This window comes from Nannobrachium achirus (assembly GCF_963921795.1).
Source record: "Nannobrachium achirus genome assembly, chromosome: 6".
In the NCBI taxonomy this organism is placed as follows: domain Eukaryota; kingdom Metazoa; phylum Chordata; class Actinopteri; order Myctophiformes; family Myctophidae; genus Nannobrachium; species Nannobrachium achirus.
Window position 1 is genome coordinate 55421678 of NC_137815.1, and position 26907 is coordinate 55448584.

At 41.9% G+C, this 26907-nt stretch overlaps 1 protein-coding gene across 1 annotated transcript in view; it reads right to left on the bottom strand.

Moving 5' to 3' along the window:
* Positions 1-3130: 3130 nt before the first annotated feature.
* Positions 3131-26907, bottom strand: part of rap1gapb (RAP1 GTPase activating protein b) — a 41726-nt gene continuing 17949 nt past the window's right edge. The window contains exons 11-22 of the mRNA XM_080729001.1: positions 22336-22491; positions 21304-21375; positions 21090-21176; positions 19820-19960; positions 16883-17011; positions 11632-11741; positions 11007-11129; positions 9362-9485; positions 8602-8692; positions 4581-4699; positions 3849-3896; positions 3131-3197 (exon numbers count right to left, since the gene is read on the bottom strand). Of these exons, the coding sequence (XP_080585127.1) occupies positions 3888-3896; positions 4581-4699; positions 8602-8692; positions 9362-9485; positions 11007-11129; positions 11632-11741; positions 16883-17011; positions 19820-19960; positions 21090-21176; positions 21304-21375; positions 22336-22491 (1161 nt within the window). The 3' untranslated portion in view covers positions 3131-3197; positions 3849-3887. The remainder of the gene's footprint in view (positions 3198-3848; positions 3897-4580; positions 4700-8601; positions 8693-9361; positions 9486-11006; positions 11130-11631; positions 11742-16882; positions 17012-19819; positions 19961-21089; positions 21177-21303; positions 21376-22335; positions 22492-26907) is intronic.

A 26907-nucleotide genomic window follows, 5' to 3' on the forward strand; every position in this document is an offset into this window, starting at 1 on the left:
GCTTTATTTACAAAAGGGTGAAAAGCAATATTTACAAACAAGACTTTGAACAAGGGCTTAAGCTGACTGCAAAAAACAATAATACAATCATCAGAATCAAGCACATAGCACACTGTCTCTGAATCTGTGTACTGAACTGGACATGTACAGTACAAGCACAAGTACAGTGAAATGACAGGTACCACACAGTAATATGCCGTTCAACCACTAGAGGGCGAAATCCACCTACTCAAGAAATGTCAAAGATCCGTAGGGGAAAACATTGACATTGAATTTGAATGTCTGCCATACAAACATAAACAATTATGCAATTAAACTCAACTTTTTCATTCTGTCTATGGGTGTTTTTGCTTTTTCTTTGTAATTAAAACAATGTCTGCTATTATAGTGTTTTAATTTCATCAGAGATTAAAAGTAAATTTCATTTAAAAATCAGACGAGCTGAATGTCAGAATAATATTCCATCATCAGTGTGTGTAAAAACCACTAAAATAACCACTGAAATAAAACATTTCTGAAAACAATTCCTCATATCACCCTTGTCTTCATTGAAATTAGAGGAGAAGAGGTAATAAGAAGTACCTTTTCTCGGGCAAAGAGACTTAACTACTTGAACCCCATGGGCCCCAGCATCAATATTCTGGAGGGAACATTAGCCAAAGAGAGTTGATCTACAAGCTAACAACGCGTCGCAAAGCGGCACGAAGTGAGCTTGTAGATCGTCTATTTTCGGCAAAGAGATTTGGTGTCTACCAGAAAAGCTGTCCCAAGTACAGAGGCAACTAAGTCTAGAGCAGTGGTTCCCAAACCTTTCAGCTCGAGACCCAAGAGAGAGTTTATACGTTTGCCTGGGAACCCAAACTAGTGAAAAAAATCACACCCGTGTGAACTGAGCGGTGGTTTATCTCCCCCCCGCCCATCCCCCCCCCCCCCCCCCCCCCCCCCCGTGTGTGTGTGTGTGTGTGTGTGTGTGTGCGTGCGCGCGTGTGTGTGTGTGTGCCTGGCCTGGCCTGGCCTGAAAACAGCGCCCCTCCCTTAACATGTGTGGTCATAAAAGGTACTACACAGGCTTGAGGCTACATACAGACAGACAGACCCACCCACCCACATACAAACATACCTACACACACGGCCACGCTATGGAGACGGTGTGACCACCGCTCAAAAGCAGATCTACAAGCACACAACGCATTGTAGATCGGCTACTTTCACTACTTTTGAATTATTTTTTATTTATGGAATTTCTTAGATTTGTTTGTTTGTACCGGTATGTATACAATTATTTTAAAAAGAAAAACATCTTTGAAGTAAATGGGAGTTTTACTCGAGTCGTACTCTCTCAAGAACAGACTCTGATGCTACGCAAGTCCAATGAAAAGGAACAAAACAGAGATGGTGTTCCCTTTTATTTGACGGTGGTTAGCCAGATTGCTCGAGTCGTGACCGATAAAAATTCATCTGTGACCCACAAATGGGTTCCGACCCACTGTTTGGGAAACAGTGGTCTAAAGGGTTGAGGTGGTTTAGTCTACTCTGGGTGGGGGTGGCAGAACTGAAGCAGATTATGTAACTTTAAAAAAAGACATATCTGTCATTAGTTTATTTAACATTCAAGCCAGTTGGCAGTCCATTCAACTGGGATGCGACCTTAAGCAGCTCTCTTGACACAATCATTATAAAGGCAACTTCAAGACATGTCACAGTGTCATTCATATTCCGTTTTTTTTTTTCTTTCATAACATTGGTCAGTAACTAGGTGTCATTTTTCAAAACTGTAGTGCTTTCGGAAACATACATACATATATTACACATTTAAAAAGAAACCGCAAAATCAATGTGCACTGCATCTGGAGACGTCAGCTGGTTTTTAGTTTTTCTGTTCGTTTCCCCCCCAAAAGAAACACAAACACACGAGGACACAACACCTCTACTGTATGACAAGCATGGCACCAGTGTACAGAGGCAAGCAGATTTACACCATGCGCAGTACTGTTTGAATACACACCCATACACCTATTTCGAAATGATGTTATGATAAACAACATCTGGGACACAAAATGATGCGCGGACAGACGCGCGCAATTTCTGGATTTCAGACTTAATGTCGCTGCCTCCTACAGGGAAAGACAACGTTGATAAGTCAGGGGAGTTGTTAACATTTACTTACACTGAAAACGGGAGCTTGAATGTTTACACACTGATGCTGAGAGTGAAACTGACAATTAAGATTGATCATGATGACGCAAATAACAATTTTGCATTTTAAGAACGGTAGACATTCTCTGCTGAACTCTGTCTATTTTCTCCTGGAGATAATGATAACTGACAAGAAAGAAAATAAAGACAAAAAGATTCAAAGTACTGTCTTAATAAAACAACAAGACCCAAGAAACATCTACAAAATGCTGTCTAATAAACATCCACCAGCACACTCAGGAGAAGAATGAGATCATCAGTAGAACGGCTTGCCACGTCTGATTCACCGCACATACCTGGTACATCAAAGTCTAACCAACTTACAAAAGCACAGTGGGGGTTTGTGGAGGCTGAAATCAACAAAACGACTGTCTACCACACAACTCTCCACTCCTCTGCTCAGACAGACCACACCTCCTCCGCTAAGCTGAACAAACACCGCCGCTTGTTGCCGTCACGCCTCCCCGAAATCCTTTTCAATTCACCTTCGGCGCGGAGATCAAACTCGACTCCGATCCAATCCTGCCCCCTCAAAACAGGAAAGCTTTCCCGCCGTGAATCCACTGAACCAGACAGGCTTCAGAACGTTACGGGGGAACTGGGGAGCGAAGGGTGCGGGGGGAGGGCTAAAGAATGAGTGGGTGTGTTGTTTTTTACTCTGCTAAGCCAGCCAATGAAGAACAGTCAGAAGCGATGTTGTGGTTGTGTGGGACTGCTCTGGAGCTGCAGAGTGCTAGGCTGGTCATCCCCCCATTCCTTTTTCCCAATGCTCTGAGCACTCCGAGAGGGCTTCCATGTGGGGGTACAATGAGAGCTAGAAGGTACATTACAAGTCCATGAAGCTGGGGCAGCTGTTGGAAACGAGGCTGCGGGTTCACGCTGGAGACGGTGATGTGTCGGAAAAAAACCCAGGCCTCTTAACTCTGCTCCTCCTCTCCATCAGTAGTGGAATTCACGTGCCCTCGCCTCATCTCCTGCAAGGGGTGCCTCTTATGGGAATGCTAGGAAGGCGAGAGAGGAAGAAAATTAGGGTTTAAGAGAGTTGGAGTTCAGCGTGTAATACTGTGAAAGCTTTTAGAGAAGCTGAAGGACATGAGTTGTTGACACTACTCTGATTAGCTGGTTTTATTAATCATTCATTCATTCATTTGGATCAATTTCCCAAAAGGTCGTTTGATTGGTTCAGTAGCGGATTTTAGCCCGAAACAGATACTAAGTTGTTATATACGTCTCCGGGAACAGGAAACGGGAATGCCAACTTCTTGACAACCATCTCATTCTAAAAAAGTCTGTGGTCCTTAATAAGGGCTTGATACTTTGCTGCACACAGACAGTGTCTTGCACCAAAAATAGCAGATGTACAAGTTCACAATGTATTGCAGTGAGGTGTGTTGTTTTTGTTGAGTCACTGGCATACAACTAAGTACAAATCCAACTTTACCCTTAAGAGGTAGAAAGGTTGAGGAGGTGCTTAGTGCATTAGGACTCACAGAATTCACATTCAGGGCTTTCATTTATTCTACGTTCCTCCTATTTGCAATATAATGTGCATATTTCTTTACTGCAGAAGCCCCTTCGTGTGGATTCTATGTTCTTTAAGAAGGTGAAAGACAGATGACAGAAGGAGTTCAGCTGACCTAGAAGAGGCTAACCTGAAAATGGACATCCATGTAGTGATCAATGAGTAGAGGCTAACAGTTCTGCACACAGACACAGAGAGAGGACCACAATGTAAACATGAACCAATACACTATGAATGCTTATACACACATATTATATTATTTAAACACACACACACACACACACACACACACACACACACACACCCACACACACACACACACACACACACACACACACACACACACACACACACACACACACACACACACACACACACATTATATATGTTATACACATTATATATAACATTATATTGTATACAATATGCAGAAAATGCACATGCACTAGTCCAGGGGTTTTCAAAGTGGGTGACGGGGCACCCTGGGGTGCCGCGACGGCAGTCCAGGGGTGCCGTGAGATAATTTGATAATATTTGAAATTCATTTGGACATTTCAAGAAATTTTCAAAATATATTTAGTATCATTTTAAACATGAAGTACAACGTTATTTTCAGTCAGTTCTAACCAAAATGGCTATTATCTCGCTTTCCTCGCAACATAATCGCTAAAATATGCTATAAATTTAAGGCGCTGGGAGTGAAAATTAGGAATATAATAACGTAGGGGTGCCTCGGATGAAAAAAATATTTATAGGGGTGCCCTGAGCCAAAAAAGTTTGAGAACCCCTGCACTAGTCATTCAGTGGAGAAATATAGTGAAATCTAATAACTGGAGCCTGGAGTTCTGTCTCTGTCTCTTACTGATGAGGACTTGTGCTCCTGTGATGCGGAGCGCTCTGTCTTGGGTCTTGGGCTGTCTGTTCCTTTTGGCTCCGGTGCCCTGCTGACTCCCTCAGGTTGCTGCTGCAGGCGAGCAGGTGCTGGAAGGGACAAGACAGAAATGTGGCTGTTAATGCATGAAACCGGGTGCGTGTCACCAGGGGCGTCACAAGGGGGGGGGGGGGAAAGTGGGACTGAGTTACTAGGGCCCAAGGTGGAGGGGCTTTAATTATTTGATACTTTAGCTATAGTCAGGGACCCAGTCCCTGATAATGGGAGAGGACCTGTGATGTTCTGCCGTACTTTTTATTTCTGTTTTATCTATTAGTTTGGTCATTAAGGTCCACAGAATGAGAGGCCTGCTCTGCCGGAAACATCGCGAAAAAAGGTATGGCCATTTGTATATTCACTGTCCCATCGACTTCACTATACAGGAAAAGAATACAAAAAATAAATGTGCTTTAAAGCTATACTGTGTAAGATTCTCAACTAGTGGTCAGTAGCCATATAGCAAACCGCGGTCGCGTTCGCGTCTTTCGCCCGTTTTTCGTACCTTCACACCCCCGCGTCTGCCTCCACAACGCCGAGAGCTATCTTTAGAGGGGTCCCTGGTTCCTGGGCGTTCAGGCATTCCGGAGAAACGGACGACTTCACCCTGCCTGGTAGGCGAGATTACTTTTTGAGTAAAGAGACACACGGCGACTACAAATATGGCGACCCCACTTCAAGACCAGGGCAGATAAGCTGTGATTGGCCGGTAGTGTACCATGTGTGCATGATCGGCGATGTGATTGGGCAACGTATACACAACGTATACAGATGATGCAGATTACGTCATCATGGCGCGAAATTCTCCCCCCCTCACGGCTCATAGAAAACATATAAAGAGAAGGCTTCAGAAGCTGAAAATAACGGAGTGGGTGTTCTAAAACTTTAGCGATTTAACAGTTAGGACAATTTTAAGATTTGTTTTATAAAAAAAGTTACATAGTAAAACTTTAAGTAGCATGTGAGGGGTCAAACTAGGGGTTCTTCATGATTCTGAATCCATTGCAAGCATTTGTTTTGCATGAAAAACATTCCTTGGGCAAAATTTTGGCCCCCCAAAATAGTAAAAAGTGATGAGTCATCAAAAAATCTTCACTTTTCACAGTTTTGGAGGGCCGATATTTTGCCCTAGGAATGTTTTTCATGCAAAACAAATGCTTGCAATGGATTCAAAATGATGATGAACCCCTAGTTTGACCCCTCACATGCTACTTAAAGCACATTTATTTTCTCTTTTAAATATTTTTCTTTTCCTGTATAGTGAAGTCGATGGGACAGTGAATATACAAATGGCCATAACTTTTTTTCGCGATGTTTCCGGCAGAGCAGGCCTCTCATTCTGTGGACCTTAATAACCAAACTAATAGATAAAACAGAAATAAAAAGTACGGCAAGACATCACAGGTATCACCCCTATTCCTTGAGCTTCTGGGCTTGTGGGTCCCTGACTAGCTATTGAAAAATTGCAGATCTACAAGCTCGCAGCGCGGCACTGTAGATCTGCTATTTTTTGAAAAGTTGTGAAAATGTGTCAAAATCTTGAAAAATATGGGTTTTTTAAGCGAACATTTGTAACTCAAATTTTGCTTCTGGGGATCCCTGGAGCTAAATATTTTGAGATGGGGGTCCGTGGCCAAATACATATCATTTTGGGGTCCTTCACATGAAAAGGTTTGAGCACCACTGACATAGAAACATACCGGTAGGTTTTTCACAAAACCTTACAAGGATTTGAAATATTCAACTTGCACAAATCTTCATTATTTTTCAAAAATAGCAGATATACAAGCTCGCAGCTTGTATATCTGCTATTTTTCAATAGTTAACGCACAAAATAATGCGTAATAATGCGTTCCCAGTCTAAATGGGTTAAACCCCTCCCCCTATGAAGAACATTCATGAGGGGGCCCAGAATTTCCCTGACTCTTTCCTGGTCTCCTGTCCATCTCCACTGTTATAAAGTTAGAAAAGGATCCCTTCTTGTGAGGCGTCCCAGCAGGGGATTCAAAATAAAGATTTTCCCTGAGGATTTTAACTGCTAGTGTTCATGTCATGAGCCATCATGTCTACACAGCTAAGTACCCACCAGTGGTGTAAAGTAACTAAGTACATTTACTTAAGTACTGTACTTAAGTACCAATTTGAGGTATTTATACTATACTTGAGCATTTCCCATTTCCAATACTTTTACTTCTACTCCACTACATCTCGTTTCCAAATATTGTACTTTCATTCCACTACATGTATTTGAAAACTTTAGTTACTTTGGGGATATACATAATAATATTATAAAACATACATTAACCACTGTAGCCATATTTTATACCCTGGCTATTTGAAAATAGCCATCTACAAGCTCACAACACATCGCAACGCATTGTGAGCTTGTAGATCTGCTATTTTCAAACATTTTGTACTTTTACTTTTGATACTTTAAGCACATTTTCATCCCAACACTTTTGTGCTTTTACTCAAGTACATTTTGAATATCTATTACTTGTAACAGAGTATATCTAAATTGCATTATTGATACTTTTACTTAAAGTAAACGATGTGAGTATTTCTTTTCCACCACTGCCCACTGCATACAGTATAAATCAGGGGTCTTCAACAGGGGGTCCGGGACCCCTAGGGGGTCCTCAGAGTTATTACAGGGGGTTCTCCAAATCTTTGTGTGACTTGTTTTCCTCCTTTTTTATATTAACCACTTGAACTCTAGCATCCATATTGGGAGAACTTTAGCCAAAAATAGCAGATCTACAAGCTCATATTTTTTTGTGTTGTGAGCTTGTAGATCGGCTATTATCGGCAAAAAGCTTTGGTGTAGAGGGGAAAAAGAGCGGACTAACAGAGTGAAAGGTCAAGTTTTGTAAGTATTGACGGTTCAAGTGGTTAAATATCTGAAAGCTCAAATTGACATGAATCCAAAATACACAGATGATTGTGCTGTCAAACGATGAAACTATATGGAATCTATGAACAGGTTGTGGGGGTCCCTGCTTCATCTCTCTCTCAACTAAAGGGGTCCTTGGCCTGAAAACGTTGAAGACCCCTGGTACGTGAACAGAGGCGGCCTGCAGGGGGGGCTAGCGGGGCACTCGCCCAGGGCGCCACTTTGAGGGGGCGCATGAAGAAAAAAATAAAAATAAAATAAAATTGGATTAACGTCCGTCACGGCCGTTAATCCTGACTTTCCTCTACAAAACACAGACCTCTATCAGCCAGGATATAGGAACTCTATAGTCTTGTCTCACTGTGCGTGACTGTGAAAGAACCATTTCTCCTGACCAGCCCAAGGTAAGACTAAGACAGTCAGATCATGCTTTTATAAACCCTATTGTATTAAGCCCAAAATGGTTCTGCCGCCGTGTAGAACCGAACCGCTTTTAACTTTAAAAAAATTCATAATTATTTTTTTTATTAACTCATACAGTGCCAGGCGACTTTTAGAGCAACTTTCTCACTATGGAGTTCCCTGCCAAGCGACTTTGGGCGACTTTTACTTAGAACAAAAAAAAAATTTTTTTTTTTTTTTTTTGGACCCAATTAAATCTAGTAAACATGATTTCAATCGCGATTTTGCATGTTCCACCCCCCATACAACCCCATCTTTCAAACATGGCAGCCATTTTTGTTTACATCTGAAGAAAACATTATGGCTGATAAATCATGAATGCCTGAACGGATTTCCAATCTTTTTTTTTTGTTTGAAAGCTGTGAACAGCCTGCACAAACATGGTGCATGATCTGTGCATGGGCGTGCATGATCTGTGCACTATAAATTACATGGGAGTCTATGGAGGCTTCTGGCACTAGTGCCACTCGAGGGGCATTTTAAATTGGCAGTAAGTGAGTTAAAAAGAAAAAAAAAAAAAAATTTCCGGCCACGCGGCCATAGGGCGCAATATAGGTACCAACCGCCACTGTACGTGAAGGTCATATTCCTATGGATCACCTGGAGAGCTGCTGCACACGCTGTCCTCCAGCCAGGAGCCCGACAGGAAGGGATCTCTCTTGTGAGGCGTCCCAGCAGAGGAGAGACTTTCCTGGATTGGGCAAAAGAAACTGTTTCAACTCAAGTTGCCTATTTAACGTTTGTTGGTCATAACTAGGCACATGGTGTTCTAATATGGCAATGCCACGCATCTCATGGTCCCTTGTTTGTGAAATGGCTTTAATTTCCTATTTTATTCTTTAGCCCTTGAATAAAAAAAAAAAGAAATCTCTTGAAGGAGTGGCATGCAAAAGGTGCTAATAATATATTGTCACTGTCGGGCAGAAACCTCGTATCTCCAAGTTTCAAATGTGTACATTTTTCCGTAAAGTAAAGCCCTGCTTCATCATAGCAGACTGTCGCACAAAACTAGTGAAAATAGCCGATCTACAAGCACACAACGCCTTGCGATGCGAGGCGTTGTGTGATTGTAGAACGGCTATTTTCACTAGTTTTAAATCATTTTTTATGAGAAAGAAGTAGTCGCCAGCACTCAAGGAATCTCCTTTTTACATGATTTTATTTACCTCAATGGACAGAGTGTAGTCAACGGACGCGTTTCGACCCTGTGTCTTCTTCAGCGTTGTATGTGATAATTTTTTAAAATGATGAAAACAAAATGAACGGTTTTGGACATACAATGTTTCCACCTGTCAAAAACGATATACCGTAATACTTTTTGTTGTGACGACGGAAGTGATGCCCTATGTGGGCCACTCACCAGGCCGGTGTCGTAGTCCTCCACCGTCTCCTGCTCGTTCTCATGTTCCTCCACAACACTGGCAAAGCTGCTGGCGTTGGAAGAGGACCGGGACAGATCCTGAGCCTCTGGGATGGACGGAGCCCTGCAACACATCGCAGAACTACCCACCTGGGTCACTCTGACCACTCAAACACACATTCTAAAACGTCTAGTTCCATTCCTTGATTCTGATTGGCTGGTTTCCCTTTAATTGCTGTGGTATATAATCCACACCTTGAATCAGTTTATATCAAACCCAGGTGCGTTATTTCTTTCCACAGTGTTCCACAGTGCACCAATTATCTGCACCTGTGTTGTTGGCAAAAAAAAGCTGGGAACTACTTTCTTGCAGACCTTGTGAATTATTAGTGAAATAGAACAGTTTTAATTGGTGCATGTCTATGATTTTTCATGTTTCCATATTGTAACCAATAAGCCAAGCGAGGCATGTGGTTATCTGTATTTTATAACGGCTGAGATGTCACCATGCCTCTTAGTCATTATAAAATTCCAGGTAACCACATGCCTCTTGTGGCTTATTGCTTAATTAACTGCAGTTCAAAACGAAAAGAGGAAGCGCTGCATGGATCAGTGTCTCTATATAGACAGGTGTTCTTCGGTGGCACAGGTAAAATCATGTGACAAAAGTCCAAGAAGTACTGCTTGACCCCCAAGTGGTCAGACCCTGATGAAGACCTATTAGGTAGACATGTGTTGGTTATGCTGTTGCCTTGCTCAGGATGAATTTAAAAAAAATAAAATTAATTAAAGATGCAGTGCTTGGAATCTGGTTACACATTAACTACAAGATTGTAGATAAAAAGGTTGCACGGTAGGCCAAGTGAATCTCAAAATCTATATACTGTGACCGAAGGTCGCAGTTAACTATGAAAACCGGCACATCTTGTCCGCTTATCCGGCTATCCGCGTATCTCTGTAGGTCACGCCTGAAACTGTGGTTCCCCTGACACTGTGACATCACAGCTGTGATGTCAGGGGAACCACTCTTACCACTCTGACATCACACTCTGGCTTCACTGTGATGGCATCATGGCACACTAACAGAATCCCTTTTGTGCAGTGGTGTGTTCTAGACTTCTTTTGAGGGCATACTATAATCTATGATCTGCGGCTATTTGTGTGGCATACGCCAGTGCATAATGCCTATCAGATACACTACTTTGAAAGGTTCACGAGGGCAGACGCTTTAAAAAAAAAATGTCTTCACAGCAGACGCCGTATACCCGCGTTACAGGTAGAACACAGCACTGCTTTTATGCCCATATATGGAGTTCCCTGATGTCGTCAATATTGAGCCCATATCTAACAGGACTTCATATGGGAATGCCCATATATGGATGCCACATCGGCCACATACCACACAAACAGAATCCATATATGGCCAAGACAGATGGCCAAGACAGACCATATCTGTGGTAACTTATATATGGGTAACCGGTCTGATATACATCACTGGCCAGACCTAAAGGGCAAGGTCGCATGTCGCCCTGAGGCGGCTTGGCGTATCCAAGCTCACATTTGTTTTGTATGGTTTCTAACTAAGTAGGTTTTTCTCCATAATAATTAAAAGCCACTGAACTGAGGACATTCACACAGTAGTCACCTGTGCTTAGTGGTAGGCATCTCTGGAGAACTGTGGTTGGAGGAGTTCTCCGATTTGGGGTCCTGGGAAATGTGTCCACTGTCCGGGGTCCTCTGTGTGCTGGGACTAGGAGACACCTCCCGGCTTCAAAATAGAGGAGAATGTGGCAAGGAATTAAAGCTGGTTCATGTTTACAACATATTCATAATCGGCCAAAGTGTTTACAACTAGTACATTCATTACTTACTAATAAGCAGTTATGGGGATCCTTGAAATTTGAAAGCGTGAGGACCACTGTCCTAATAATATTTTAATTCATTAATTGGATCAATTTTGGATCAAAGATATTTTACATTGCAGATATAAATTATAATATTATAAACCATACATAAGCCACTTTAGCCCTATTTTATACCTTGGCTAATTGAAAATAGATGATCTACAACGCGTTGTGAGATTGTAGATCTGCTATTTTCAAACATGTTGTACTTTTACTTTTTGTACTTTAAGAATATTTTGATGCCAATACTTTCATACTTTTACCCAAGTAGATTTGGAATATTTTGCAGTATTTCAATATTGCAGTATTGATTACTTTCACTTAAGTAAAACATGTGAGTACTTTTTCCAGCACTGCACCACTCACCTTCTCTCCTGGACTTCCTGGATGTTTTCAATGCCGATGGCACTGCTGCGACGGGAGTTGAAGGGTCCAGACTTCTTCCTGGTGGGACTTTTCCCAGGAATGATCAAAGACTGGCGGAGGACAGAGGCAAGTCAGACATGCCACGCAGACCATTCAGTTTGGTAGCATGAGAGTAGGCTGTATAACTAACTAACACAGCGAGTACCAACCTGTGGGCAAGTGAGCCCCCTAATAAGTGGCAAAACAATAAGATTTGGATGATAACATTAAGTAATGACATTTAGTAATGACACACATTTGTAAATTTGATCACTGATCCCCGAAAAGGTTGGGAACCTCTGTCCTAACAACATGATGTGCAATGACAGAGTGTACTGCTAGAAATGAGATGTGAATTTTATTTTTGATGTTATGTATTTCCCTGCTACCCCTTCAGATTAAAATCTATTTTTCTGAGAGAGCTGGCCAAGATGGAAGGTTAAATAAATTACAGAATTGAGCAAGTCAGACACAGACAAGTAGGCTAACAATTAACAAAGATGAATCACGTTAAAAACGAATGAGGCACATACATTCAGTTAAGCAATAGCAAATTGTACTCTTCAGTTAAAGAGTTCAGTTGGTATGAAAGGACTTGTAAACTTGTAACTTGATTGGTACCATGACGCGGTAAGAACAAGTTAAGTGGCTGAAGAGTGAATGACTCTTGCTTAGGGTGATGAAATATAAAATGGGAAAGATGAGTCTGTTTCCATCGGCAAAGAGCCTCGGAAAACATTAAATGACAAAGAATGAATGAATGTCTGAAAAAATATATATAAATATTTATATTGGAGAAAATAACCACATGGATGGGTTCTAACTGAAATGTTAATGAATTAACATAATCAGTTTGTCATTCAAGTTGCCACAAAACAAATGGCATTGTTGGCAATGACCAATTTGTTGCACCTTTAACAGCACATACTGCATCTAAGAAAGCCCACAGCCTTGGTAGCTCAACCACATTGAATACACACATCCAAAACAAGAATACAATGTCTGTCTACAATTATGTTACATCATGAAAACACAATAGCAAAGAAGCAAATGAGAAGGGAGAATTAAACATTAACCTCTTCTACTGTTCCTATCCCTATGGCACTGCCTCGACGTCCATATTTACTGGGACTTTTCCCCGGGACAAGCAATGACTGAGCCACACAAGACGAGGGGAGCAGAGAGAAAAGGCAGAGAGAGTGGAGAAAGTTTCAAAGGTAGCTTGACAGGGGAAGAGGGGAAAGGGGGGAAAACAATAAATCACATCAAAGAGATATCATGCGTGTAGCGGCAGAATTCAAACAGCAACAGTGCAGTAGGCTGGAGAAAAGCTCACAGAAAAGGCATATCGTCATTGTCGGGTAGAAACCTTGTATGTCCAAAACCGTTTGTTTTGTATTTATCATTTTTAAAATGATTTAAACTAGTGAAAACAGCCGACTACAAGCACACAACGCCTCGCTCCACGAGGAGTTGTGTGCTTGTAGATTCGGCTGTTTTCACTACTTTTGTGCGACGGCCTTGTATGATGAAGCAGTGCTTTACTTTGCGAAAAAGAAAACGACAAATTCGAAACTTGGAGATACGAGGTTTCTGCCCAACAGTGACGATATACTGTACGTGTACTACAGCACTGGTTCCCAAACACTGGGTCTGGACCCATTTGTGGGTCGCGGACAAATCTTTATGGGTCCCTTCATTTTTTTTGAATTATTATTATTTCAAAACATTTTCAAAAAACATTTCATGAATTAAAAATAAAATTCTATATTTATTGAATATTTAGTTATTTCATGTAGAAATTTAAGAAAAAATCCAAGCAATTCAATAAAAAAAGAAAACAAATGTTTAAGAAGTAGTGAAAATAGCCGTTCTACAAGCTCACAACGCGACGCTCGAAGCAACGCGTTGTGAGCTTGAATATCTGCTGTATTCACTAGTTTGGGTCCCGGGCAAACGTCTAATTTCTCTTTTGGGTCACAGGCTGAAAGGTTTGGGAACCACTGTAGGCTGCTAGACTAGAGGACACAGCAGCACTTTAGAATCAGAGCAGGCTGGAGACACAAGAGGGAACAGCTGGAGTCAGAGCACCACAAAGGTAAGCAGCCATGTTGTCAGCATTATTTGCTAGAGTCGACGCAAGCAACTCAGAAGCTATAAGCTATCTAGAGTTGCAATACCAATACAAACCTCACAGCCCATTCATCCAAACAAATCTGTATTAAACAATCTTAAACTCACCAAGATTACAGCTGTACGGAAAGCTTGGATTACCCTCTTTGTATCTGTCAAGTTTTTGTTTCATAAAAATCAACCACAGTCTTATGAGCTACATTCTGTCAATAAATTATGTGCAGAGGATAATCTGAATGCTTCCTAATAGGAGTTTGGATGCACTCATTTTCAATAACATAAAGTCCTGCTGACACAGCCGCAATCCCGGTGAGTTTAACATTGTTTAATAATCAGATGGGACTTTTCTGTTTGGATGAAAGGGCTGTTAAGGGTTGGTATTGCAACTCTAGGTGCCAGATAGCATTATAGCATCTGAGTTGCTGAGTATCTGCCCGAGGGGAAACAAGTCTGTTTAGTGATGCAAGAGGAAGACAGCCTAAAAGGGGTATACGAATGGACTGGTGGGACTGCCAGTCCACACCAATGGAAACTCCTTGCAACTCCTTGCAACCATTACCCCCCAATGGCAGTTTCAAGGAGTTGCATTGGTGCAGTCTGGTCTTGAGCGATTTGTCTTTTCTGAAAATCCTGTCTTGTCCTGTTCCTAGTTGCACATTTCCAGAATCTTTGCATTTTTGATTGAATCAAAGGGACTCTTTACCCCAGCCCCAGATTTATCCAAGAAAATATAGCAAAACATATTGCGTATGGGTCATAGCAGTGGGTGTGGTTTTCTGGTGCCACAAAAAAATGGCCATTAATTTATCCCCAGAGATTTACAAAAATATTTATATCAATTATTTTAAGCCAAGAATCAAGCCATTCAGGATCCTGGTGAATCATGACCATAAAACCTTTGATTCTGTGAAGAAGAAAAAAAATACATATAGGTATTTCATTTTATGATATACTACATTTAATAATTACCCTTTGTTTTCTTTTTCTTTTCACAGAATCAAAGGTTTTATGGTCACGATTCCACAGTATCCTGGATGGCTTTGATTCTAGTTTTAAAATGATTGATATCAATATTTTTGTAAATCTGATTTCTTTCTTTAGTGCAGGGGTGGGCAACTTTGATGATGAAGAGGGCCACTATATGTTCACACTCACTCCAGAGGGCCACAATGCATATTCAGTCAAAAATAGCAAAAATAGACGATCTTTTGCTATTTTTGAATTGGAATCCTGAATTCTTTTTTGTCTATTTTGAATTAGAATCCTGAAAAGTAACATTTGTATTTAATTTCCAATGCATTTATATGTTCTTATGTCAACTTTATGAACTTAAATACAAATGCATTGTGCATAAAAAAAGACTAGTACTGGTCATTAAGCTACTACTATAGAAAAGCGGGTCATGTCTGCATGTTTGGAATTGTAACAGCTGAAATCAATATTATCTCAGTATTCAGATATTAACCTGCGGGCCGCATTAAGTGAAGGTGAGGGCCACATGTGGCCCCCGGGCTGCCAGTTGCCCATGTATGCTTTAGTGGCACCAGAAAACCAGGCCCACTGCTACACCCTCTTTCATTTAAGGCTTTGGCCATGCTTACTCTAAAGCCAGTCATGCAGGGACAACACAGGGGTGCACAGAGAAGTCTTCAGATACAAGAGGTAGTGGTCATCATGCAAAAGCAACTGTAAGGGACTCTGGGTAGTCAGACAGCTACGCTAACCTCTCACCTCAACTCAAGGAGACACAAAATACACTGGATCTCTAAAAGGACCACACTTGACTTCATTCCACAAGAGATTCACCTTTTCTTTTCACCCTAGTTCATTTTTGCTTTGTTTGTTTGTTTATTACAATGAGAAATTCAGCAACCACTGCAGGGAGTACACAGTTAATTTGTTAGATAAAGAAAAAGACAATTAATAAATGCAGTAAAATCAATGAGTGCATAAGTATAAAGCAAGGATGAAGGTAAGTGGTTTAATGAGTGTGGGTGGTGAACATTATTGTGGTGCAAGCAGGACTAAAATGCTGAGTACTGAAAGTGTGAAAGTGTTCACTACACAAGCGAAAGGGAGCATGGGCATACATACATACGGTAAACATAAGCGTACTGTGTAACTCTCATGTTTGTCTGCATGTGCATGCATTCACATAATAATAATAATAATATGTGTGCACCTAGGTGTGGTTATGTTTGTGTGGGTGTTCCTGTGTGTGTGTGTGTGTGTGTGTGTGTGTGTGTGTGTGTGTGTGTGTGTGTGTGTGTGTGTGTGTGTGTGTGTGTGTGTGAGTTCGGGCCTCAGTTAGGGCTGGGCGATAGGACTTCAAAGTTCAAGTCAATATCACAATAATTTCAAACTTTTGTCTCGATTATGATGAAAGAACGATCATTAAAAAAAAAGAAAATAGCATATCTATAAGCTCACAACGTGTCACATCGTGGCGTGTTGTGATCTTGTACATCGGCCATTTTTGCACGCCACCAACAAAGTATAATACAGGGCTTAAAGGAGGCATCCTGACCAAAACACATATAGGGTTAAATCTGCCTTTTATCATACCCCTTCATACCTGCTTTAGTCGATTTTTTTCATAGCTGCCCCTGTTGCTAGATTTCGGCTGCCCCTGTTGCTAGATTTCGCAAGCCCTCTCATAACTAACACGGTGGATTGTCCTCCCGCTAGTGCGGTTATTTCTTTAGCTTCAAAGTTAGTATTTTTTTTATTGGATTGTGTTAACACAATGTCCTGAGCCGAAATCTAGCAACAGGGGCAGCTATGAAAACAATCGACTAAAGCAGGTATGAAAGGGGTATGATAAAAGGCAGATTTAACCCTATATGTGTTTTGGTCAGGATGCCTCCTTTAATAAGGTGGTTCATCAGAATAAATCTATTCGAATTTTGTTGTGGCGATTTGCTGATATAAAAGAGGACGAAAACCTGCTTCTCAATTATTCAATGAACCTACATGAGGTTCCAAATGTGGGGTTTGATATATATATATATATATATATTAGTATTGAATGGCCCAGCCCTAGCTTCTAGCTGAACCAGGAGGGACTAGCAGTACTTACTATCCCTGGGGTTTTGGGGCTCTCTGGGTTGTGGGTAAAGCTGCCACTGTGACTAGTAGAGACTGTGTTTGACTTCTTGTTACTGAGGCCCATGGCGTCCATAGACTGGCTCCTGCTGCGGATCACCCGCTACACACAGAGAGACGAGGAGACGCTGTCAGTGGGATATGCCTTCCATGCTGACCTCATAACCACACTTCTACTGTAGATGAATGTCTGCTTACTCAACTAGATTTGTTTTGCCCATTAAAGGTGATACACCATGAAATTTCACTTTTCCTATTTTAAAACCTTTTTTTGGGGTCCCACTAGCACCTTCTATCCTCACAAAGTCCCATTTCTGACCGATGTGTCTTTCTCTGGTTTTGAGAAGGCGAAGGTTAAAAGTATCTCACGGGTTCTCAAAACAGGCTGTTCAGATTTGCTGCCGATTGTGACGTCATCTGTCGATTGTGACGTCATCACAAAAAGAAAAAAAATAATAAAAAAAATTAAAAAAAAAAGGCCAAAGGTGGTACTGCAGCTGAAATGCTCTGAGAGCCATTCAAAAATGAGAGAGGCTCTCTATTCAGGAGTGGTAATTTAGCCTCAAACCTTTTGAAAAACGTTTTTTGGGACATAAACAATATGACATAAATACTTTTTAAATGCATGGTGTATCACCTTTAACAAATTATTTGATATACGGATACAGATCAGTAAGACATTTACATACATGTTTTACCAATATTATTTTGCTCTTTGTGATGGTAATAAGAATGCTGCTAATATGTATTTTAGATGGATTTATCAATCAAAACTAATATGTATATAGAGGCCTACTTTTGTGAAGGAATACTTTTGTATTATTTTAAAACTACCTACTTGCTCATACGTGAAAAAACTTGGTTGGTATTTCTCTTAAATAATCACAGACTAATCCCCTGTCAAGCCTTTATATGAATGTTGTTGACCACAAATATGTGTTTTTGAGAAAGTGCATGATTGCATGCTTGTGCACCTTTATGCATGCTTGTGCACGCGCGCGAGTGTGTGTGCTTGTGTGTGTGCCTGTGTGTGACTGTGTGTGTGTGCAAAGCATGCAGGAACACATCTTAAACACTGAGGGGCAGTGCAGAGCAACCGGCTATAAAGAGTGAATGAGCAGCAGGCAGCATGAGAGGAAGGCAGTGAAGCGGTGCTTCAGAGATGGCTTCACAGAAGCTCTGAGGATGCGTGCGCTGCAGTGTGCTTCCTCTGCCGCCTTCATTTATGATCGGAACAAAGCCAGGGTATAAATGCATACAGTGGTGTTGTCTCGTGGGAGGTGGGGTTGATAGAGACGAGAGAAAGGGAGGGAGAGAGAGCGAGTAAGAGAGAGAGAGAGAGAGGGGGAGGAGGGGGCAAAGAGTATATCCATACAGTAACATTGTATGATGGGAGATATACTGAAGAGGTGTAAGTAACAGAGAGAGATGGGGGAAGGGGAGAGCTATAGAGAGAAGGAGATACGTAGATAAAAAGAGAGAGAGAGAGCGAGAGAGAGAGAGAGAGAGAGAGAGAAGAGAAGAGAAGAGAAAAATAATATCTATGTCCATGCAAGCATCATCATCATCATCAGCCTTGCTAATGAAGGGTCCAGGCACGTGCACACCAAAGGGGGCTTGAGCCCCTGCCCTTTCACCCGTCTGTAAAAAGTGCCCTCTCCAGACCATGAATAAGTACCGAAAATAGCCCACCTCCAAGCTCACAACAACGTGTCGCGTGACCTTGGAATACTGCTATTTTCGATATTTTCACTAAAAGGGCCCTTTTAGAAATGTCAGACCATGCCTCTCTAACATTCTCTGCACGTCCCTGGAAGGGTCATTAAACTGTGCATCGGGCGGGCATTCTAATCACAGCTCCAGCCGTCACAACTCTGTGGCGGGGCCAAACTCCCATGGTAATGGCCAAACTCCCATGGTAATGGCCAAACTCCCATGGTAATGGCCAAACTCCCATGGTAATGGCCAAACTCCCATGGTAATGGCCAAACTCCCATGGTAATGGCCAAACTCCCATGGTAATGGCCGCTGACCAAGCACTCGCAGTCAGCGCAAAGCCAGCCCAGTTCATACTTAGTTGCGTTGAATGTCACTGAAAAAGAACGTCTGCAAGGTCACAACGTGTCACGTTGCAACACCCGCACGCAACTACCGGTATGTATCATAACACAGGCTAATAATGGTGGGATATTCCCCTAGTGTCTGATGCTGTGCGGTCATGTTACACACACACATGCACGCACGCACGCACACGCACGCACGCACGCACGCACGCACGCACGCACGCACGCACGCACGCACGCACACATACACACACACACACACACACACACACACACACGCGCGCGCGCGCGCGCACACACGCACGCACACTCTCTCTCTCTCTCTCTCTCTCTCTCCCATCTCCATCGGTAAGACTTAGTCACAGCCCTGCATGTACTGTCACTTGAGCACAACAGGGTTGACACCCTCTATTGTCCCATAAATGTTCATTGTTTAACCTGCAGGCTGAATCTAACTCTGGAGAGCTATAATAGCTCTACTGCTTCTCAACTAGAAAAGACAGACTCTTCACTCCACACTTTATGTTACGGTGGACATTTTGCCATCAACACATCGTATCTTGTCTACTGGGACCATGATGTTGTTGTTGTTGTATTTTGTGCTGCCGGCAATACAATGTCCCCCTTTCCTACTAAACTGCAGACTCGAACTTGTTTCTCAAGTGTGATTACCCAGAATCCCAACTAAGAAGAAAAAAAAAACAACCAAACAAACAAACATCAAAGAATATTTTCGCATTCAGCATTCTCCCTCTCTCAGACATGCGGAATAGTTGGCCCGGCGCGCCAATTAGGGCCAGTTAGCGCGCCTCACATCAAATGAGGGATGGGGGCTGCATGCGCGTTACCTTAAAGGACTCGAAGAATCCCCCTCCCCCTCCTCCTCCGTTCTCCAGTTTGTCCTCGTCTCCTCCCAGGCCCATCATGGACTGGCTGTGGATGTGCAGCTCCTCGTACAGCGTCTCCAGCAGGGCCGACCGCGTACGCTCCTGACCAACCACAACACACACACACACACACACACACACACACACACACACACACACAGTGCTTACTCATACCTTCTGGACTGTTGTTGTCAGGTCGTTGTTGTCGGGTGAAAACCTTGTACTGTATGTCCAAATACGTTTGTTTTGTACTAACTAGCGAAAATAGCCGAGCTACAAGCACACAACGCCTCGCACCGCTAGGATCTGTGCGACAGTCTTGTATGGTTTACTTCACGAAAAAAACACTTGAAACTTGGAGATACAAGGTTTCTGCTGGACAGTGAAAATATATAAGTGTGTGGCGGGAGGGGGGAGGCCTCTTCTTATCACTGTGAGGTTGTAACATGTGCAGAGGAACACAATATAACGGTCAGTTCTGCTCCCTGCTGAACATAGTAGTTGCTAGAGTAGTGACACGGCTCACTATTCACAATGTGTTGCATTGCGGTAACACTCGCAGATCTTCTATTTTTTAAATATTTTGAAAGACTGGAAATAATTTAAAAAGGGTTTTTAATACAACTGTTGTCTTCGCTGCCCAATAAAATACAAAATGGGGGTCTGTATACTAGCACCACACAGGCAACAAATCAAATTCCAGTGGTGTAAAGTAACTAAGTACGTTTACTTAAGTATTGTACTTTACTTGAGTATTTCCGTTTTCCAATACTTTTACTTCTACTCCACTACATCTCGGATCCAAATATTGTACTTTTACTCCACTACATTTATTTGAAAACTTTAGTTACTAGTTACTTTGCAGATATACATTATAATATTATAAAACATACATTAATCCACTTTAGCCCCATTTTATACCTTGGCTATTTGAAAATAGCCGATCTACAAGCTCACAGCTTGTAGACCTGCTATTTTCAAACATTTTGTACTTTTACTTTTGGTACTTTAAGTAAATTTTGATAACAATACTTTCCTACTTTTACTCAAGTACATTTTGAATTCAGGACTTTTAACTTGTAACAGAGTATTTCTACACTGCAGTATTGATACTTTTACTCAAATAAGACATGTTAGTACTTTTTCCACCTGACAAATTCACCACGATTCCTACTCCCATGTGGATGGCAGTCTGAACGTGATGCCACGTGGCGCAAGGCCTTCTTCTCACCTCCAACTTGGCAAACTTCTCGGCCTTATAGCAAGCGTACTCCGCGTTGATAAGCTTAGTGAAGAGGAACTCGTGGAATTCAGGGCCCTGTTGATGATGAGAACAGGGAGTGGAAAGAAGTCAAGAGCAAGTGAATAGCGTTTTTTCTTTACCACATTTTGTTATGACATCATCTGCTTTGTTGTGCATCAGGTAACTGTAAACTATCTCTGACCTTTCTAAAGATGGCAGGGTCTGGCAGAGCGGGCCCGAAGAAAGGCACATCATCTCTCGCTGTCACTGACACCTGAATGGCAAGGAAGGAAATGACGGTGGTTTATAAAGGTTCATTGAATGTCCTATCCGGATGATGCTCTTAAACAGAGGTGTCATTTAATAAAAGGGTGGCAAACAGGTGACCACTAGCAAAAATAGCTGATCTACAAGATCACAACGCATCTGCTATTTTGCTATTATTATAAAGAAAAAAAACTTTACCTGTGTGATGGCATGCCCAAAATAGGGATGCCAGTTTAAAAGTGATCAATGAATGTATGGTTGCAGAAAGTAAACAAGTGTTGATCTAAAATCTGATTAATCTGCTAAAAACATCCAGCGGTGGAGGAAATATGAATACGATTTTGCGAAAGCTGGAACCACAAATGACAACCCTGCTCACTCAATGCCAAGTGCCAAAATGGCTCCAAGGTAGATGTGCCACGATTTTGTATGTTTTTCTTTACTATGCAATGAAAAAAAAATTTTTTTTATAGAAAAGAATTTTGTCAATCAGACAAATGGTTCCAGAGATAGAGCTGTTTGAATCCAAAAAAGTGTCCATCCACTAGAATGAACACACATTTTCTCAATCAGCTAAACGAGGGAGCCAACACACAAACAGAGAAAAGCATCTCTCTGATCTCAGGTCATTTTGACATCTTTTTTTTTTCTATACAAAAAACACAAACACCGTCAAAAACCGTCATTGGCACAGAATGAGTTAAGACGATTCTACGAATGCCTTCTAAAATCAGTAGTTCTCAAACTTTGTCGTTCCAAGGAAGGACCCCCAAAATTATATGTATTGGCCCTAGGAACGCCCATCCAAAACATCTTTGTGCCAGGGACCTACACAGAAATTATGCAAAGTTTTTTCAAACACTTTGAAGATTTTTCAAAAATGTTCAAAAATTGATGTACAGTACAGTACAAGCTTGCAGTCCGGCATGACGCACAGTGAGCTTATCTTCTATTAAATATGGATTACCTTATAGGTGACATTGTCCGTACATGCGTTCTCCACCTGCACCACCACGTAGCCATGTAGGAAGTTGGAGGCGATCATGTCTGGCACGAAGGGCGTGTTCTCCTCCTGAAACACTATGGCCACGATGTCGTTGCCTATGTGTCGCTTCCTCTGCAGCTGGATGGCACAATAAAACAAACCACACCTCAGGGGAGCACTTGCTTTCATCCCGGAGAAATGAACTGGCAATGCAATATGCACATTTGCATAGTTTGTACAACATAAAGTGTTACAATTGCTCCAGTTTCAGCTATATAGGACACTGTGTCAGTGTTTCACATTTTAACATAACACCCTCCCTCCAACACACACACAGTACTGTACACGCACGCACGCACACACACACACACACACACACACACACACACACACACACACACACACACACACACACACACCCAGGGGTGTGTGTAAACCGTGGGTTACAGCCGCCAGGACCCAAGGCAGTGGGAGATTATCTCTCTACGATACAACGGTTAAAATTCAGGCATTTGTGGCTCCCCTATGGACAGAAGTGAAATCACTTTTGGAGGTACTAAAGAGGCCTGTGAACATGCATACTTTCATGATATGTGGGCGTTCTTTTGTGAAACACCAGTAAAAAACACCATCCCGTTAGTAAACATGCCACAATTAACAATAATGCATTGCACCTGTGCAGCTGACCTGCGGAACCTGGGAATATTCAATTTTTTTCAAGATGGGGAGAATAAAAGTGTGGATAATATAATTAGGGTTAGGGTTAATTATTTTGGTGAATTTTGCATTTGTAGTTATTTTACTGTAATTTAACAACATAATAACCAGCACAGATAGACAAAGAGACATTCATGGATTTATATTTAAAAGTAACTTTTATTTTCCCCTCTGGACCCAGTGTATGGCAGCTGCATACCCCTGCCATACCCAATTGACGCCCCTGATTTTAAAACTATTCATCGAGTGCTCTATAAACACACAATTATGTAAATTATAATTGTAATGTATTTATAAACATTGATATTGTGGCTGTCAGGCATACATCTTTTATCTCCATATTTTTATAACCATTGATATTGTGGCTGTCAGGCATACACCTTTTATCATATTTCAACTTTTTAGTTTTTTTTCCATACAAGTGTTGCATGAAAGTAGTGAAAATTGTAGATCTGTAAGCTCACAACGTGAGATCGTCTGTTTTCACTACTTACTTATAATGAAGAAAACGAACGGTTTCAGGTTGCCACCTGGCAGCGATGACGAATACAACGGTATGTCCTAATCGACTGTACAGCTACGTTTCACAAACAGACGCAGTCGGATGATGGCGGTGCTTAGCAGAGCTTTCTCCACAGGGGAACATACAGCTCCTGCGCTCATTCTCCACCCCCAGTTGAAAGGGTTAGGGCAGCTTAACACCTGCTCTGCAGCAGTATAACGCTGAATATGCCTCCCTGTCACTGCAATATTATACACCCCATAATAAGCCCACTTTGCACCTGTTGATGACAGACATTAGCTGGCAGCATTAACTAAGTGCTCCCATAAAATGGCACAGAACCCATTGTTTATGTGATCACGGTGCATTGCTGCAAATATTTATTTATGCCCGAGGATTTATGGGTGATTCTGCTCTGGTTTGCTGCTCAATTACTTTACAGCCGCTGCCTGTTAATAGACCATTGTGTTTGCTCTCAGGGCAATCAGCCACCTGCCCAAGGCCCTGGGTGAACCTCAATCATTTGCTGAAGTCAACGGCAATGAATCTGCCAAAAACTGAAAGTGAAAAGACATGGCAAATGACAAAAACATACTATCCAATCTACTTATGGCAAATCTGATGAGTTGGTTATGTTGCTAAGACGTTTCGGACACAACCCGATCTGCAGTTCTTGAAGCCCCCAATTCTAGCTATTTCTTCTGCAAAAGAGATTGGCGTATCCTATAAGGAAACGAGTGAAAACCAAGTACAGAGCCAACACAGGTCCGTTACACCAAGTATAGACAGGGAAGCGGTTAAAAGGATACGAATCTGTTAGATTTAAGCAGAGTAGCCATTTGAGCGTCTATTCTTATTCTAAGACCGTAGAAACTGGATGTGTGTGTGTATGTGTATGTGTGTGTGTGTGTGTGTGTGTGTGTGTGTGTGTGTGTGTGTGTGTGTGTGTGCACCGCAGTAAAGAAGAGAGAGAAGTCTTATCTAGATTCATTATGGGGCCAGCATGAGGACATGAGGCGCCAGAGGAGGGGGGTGTCTTACCACTACACCATCCCTGAACACATTATTATCTGTTAGTCTTGATGTTTACCCACACAGGGGCCTGCTGAGTCCAGATGGCAAGAGAACACTCAGCCCACAGTCTCTGTGCAGCAGACGGCCTGCTGGGCTAGATAGATGCCATGGCTGAGATATCACATCACATCAAATCATATCATCATATCATATCATATCGGATGGATGTTTATCATATCATTGCTGGCACTGGCAGAAACCAGGTATCTCCATATTTCAACTTTCAAGTTGTAGGAAATACTTGCCATTAATATAGTCATTGCAAAGGTATTGATTGAGTCCCGTGGGCAGAGTTCTGGTCAGTTTCTGATGAATATGAAGTAGTTCCAATGGGGCGAGGGCCAAAAGTAAATCAAAGAACAAGAGTTTTGCGCAGTATTTCCACTTTTGTCAACAAAAGTACCCCCAGGAGTCAGGACATCATTCTGCCCCTCTTTGACTATGCTAGCACCTCCTGGTACTCCAACATAAAAATGCCACTAAAGACTAAGCTCCAAACCTACCAAAACAAACCAATTCGACTACTTCTCGACCTGGGGCCCATGACCCACCTTTCTCCCACACATTTTTCTAGCCTAGATGGCTCAGAGTAGAAGACAGGGTTAAAAAACTAAAAATGTGATTGGCTTTCAAAATAGTCAACGCAACTCAATCCCTCAATACGCGCATATCTGACTAAACACCTCCAAAAACTTAGCGACACCCACAGCCACAACACCAGAGGGAACGAGCTGGTAACACAAACCCATAAGACAAAGACAAATATGGGTAAATTCTCCTTCTACAACACTGCCACCCAAGTGTGGAATTCCTTGACTGCTTCCCTTAAAACATGTAGCTCGCTGGCCTCCTTCAAAACTGCTCTGCAAACTCACCTTTCAGGAGGCCAGAGGCGGAGGTAGTTATCACTTCTCCCATAGACAGGCGAGAAGTGAGTTTACCTTACCCCCACCCCATTTCCCCCCCCTACTCTGTATATATAGTGTTTTATACTTGCGATGATATTTGAAAGTTTTTTTGTTGCTATTTTTTATGTCCATGAATTGAATACCAAGGACATCCAACGTAAACATTCGGGTGCTCCTTTTTGACAGGGTGTTTAACTGTACTACATTTCAGGATGAGCATTTTCTGAGTCTCGTAAACAAATGGCAAGCTTTCAGCAGCACTTTCGAAAGCCTTCAATTACAGCTGAACCATTAGCAAGAGACGGTTCAGTTTGTCACGTGGAGTCATGTGAAAAGACTAATTAGTAAACTAATTTGTGTAGAGGCCCTAACTATTATTGAAGGACATGCAGTGACTAAATTATATTGGCTAGATTTAGTATACATGCTCATAGAATCATCAGGAAAACACTTGATGAAACCAGTTACGCTTTCTGAGTGCTGTTTGGAACTGTATGCACCTTTAATTACCAATTTTTCATCTTCCAGTCATTTTGTCTCTTCTCCTGCTAGGTAGGAATTTAAGGTAGCAATGTGATAGGGGACAAAAATCTAGTGAAAACATTCTAGTGGTAATGGGCCTTTCTTACCCTCTTTTACAGTCAACCTACTTTTAGAATATGTCATGAGAAAGTCATCTGATGCTTACAGTATTTTTCCTTATTGTCTGCAGTTATGGGCGAGGCTGCAATGAGGACGGTCAAACTGAGCAAGTACAAACAAAAAGCAAGTTAGGAAAAAGATGTACCGGTACATGCTTCAGTGTCCATTACCTTGCAGTTGCCATATTCCATTTTCTTATAGCCAGGGTAAGAGGTTGTCCGAGATATTGTCAGAAGAAACATGGCATTTACATGCACCAGCACATACACTGACTATCCCTGAACATATGGGACAGTGGTGCACATGTAAACAAAACTGAGGTCTATGGCTGATTAGCAGTGGTGTAAAGTAACTAAGTAGATTTAAGTAGGCCTACTGTACTTAAAGGGATATTTCACTTTAAAAAAAACTTGGTCATTTTATCATCTAATCAGGCTCGATTCCGCGTTCCCCCAGAGTTAGTGTCGAAGAGTCCTTGTGCAAGGATTCTGAATGTGTGTGTGAATGGGTGAATGTAAGGCACAGTCTAAAGCGCCTTGGATAAGGGCGATATACAAATGCACCATTTACCATTTATGTCAAGTAGTTAGTTTAGGTTATTTAATGAAATGATAAAAATCGCTATGGGTGGGCGCTGCTGGGTAGTTGAAGGCTGGATTTCACCCGGGGAGAAGGGAGCTAAAGACCGACACATATAGTGGTGGTGGTGAT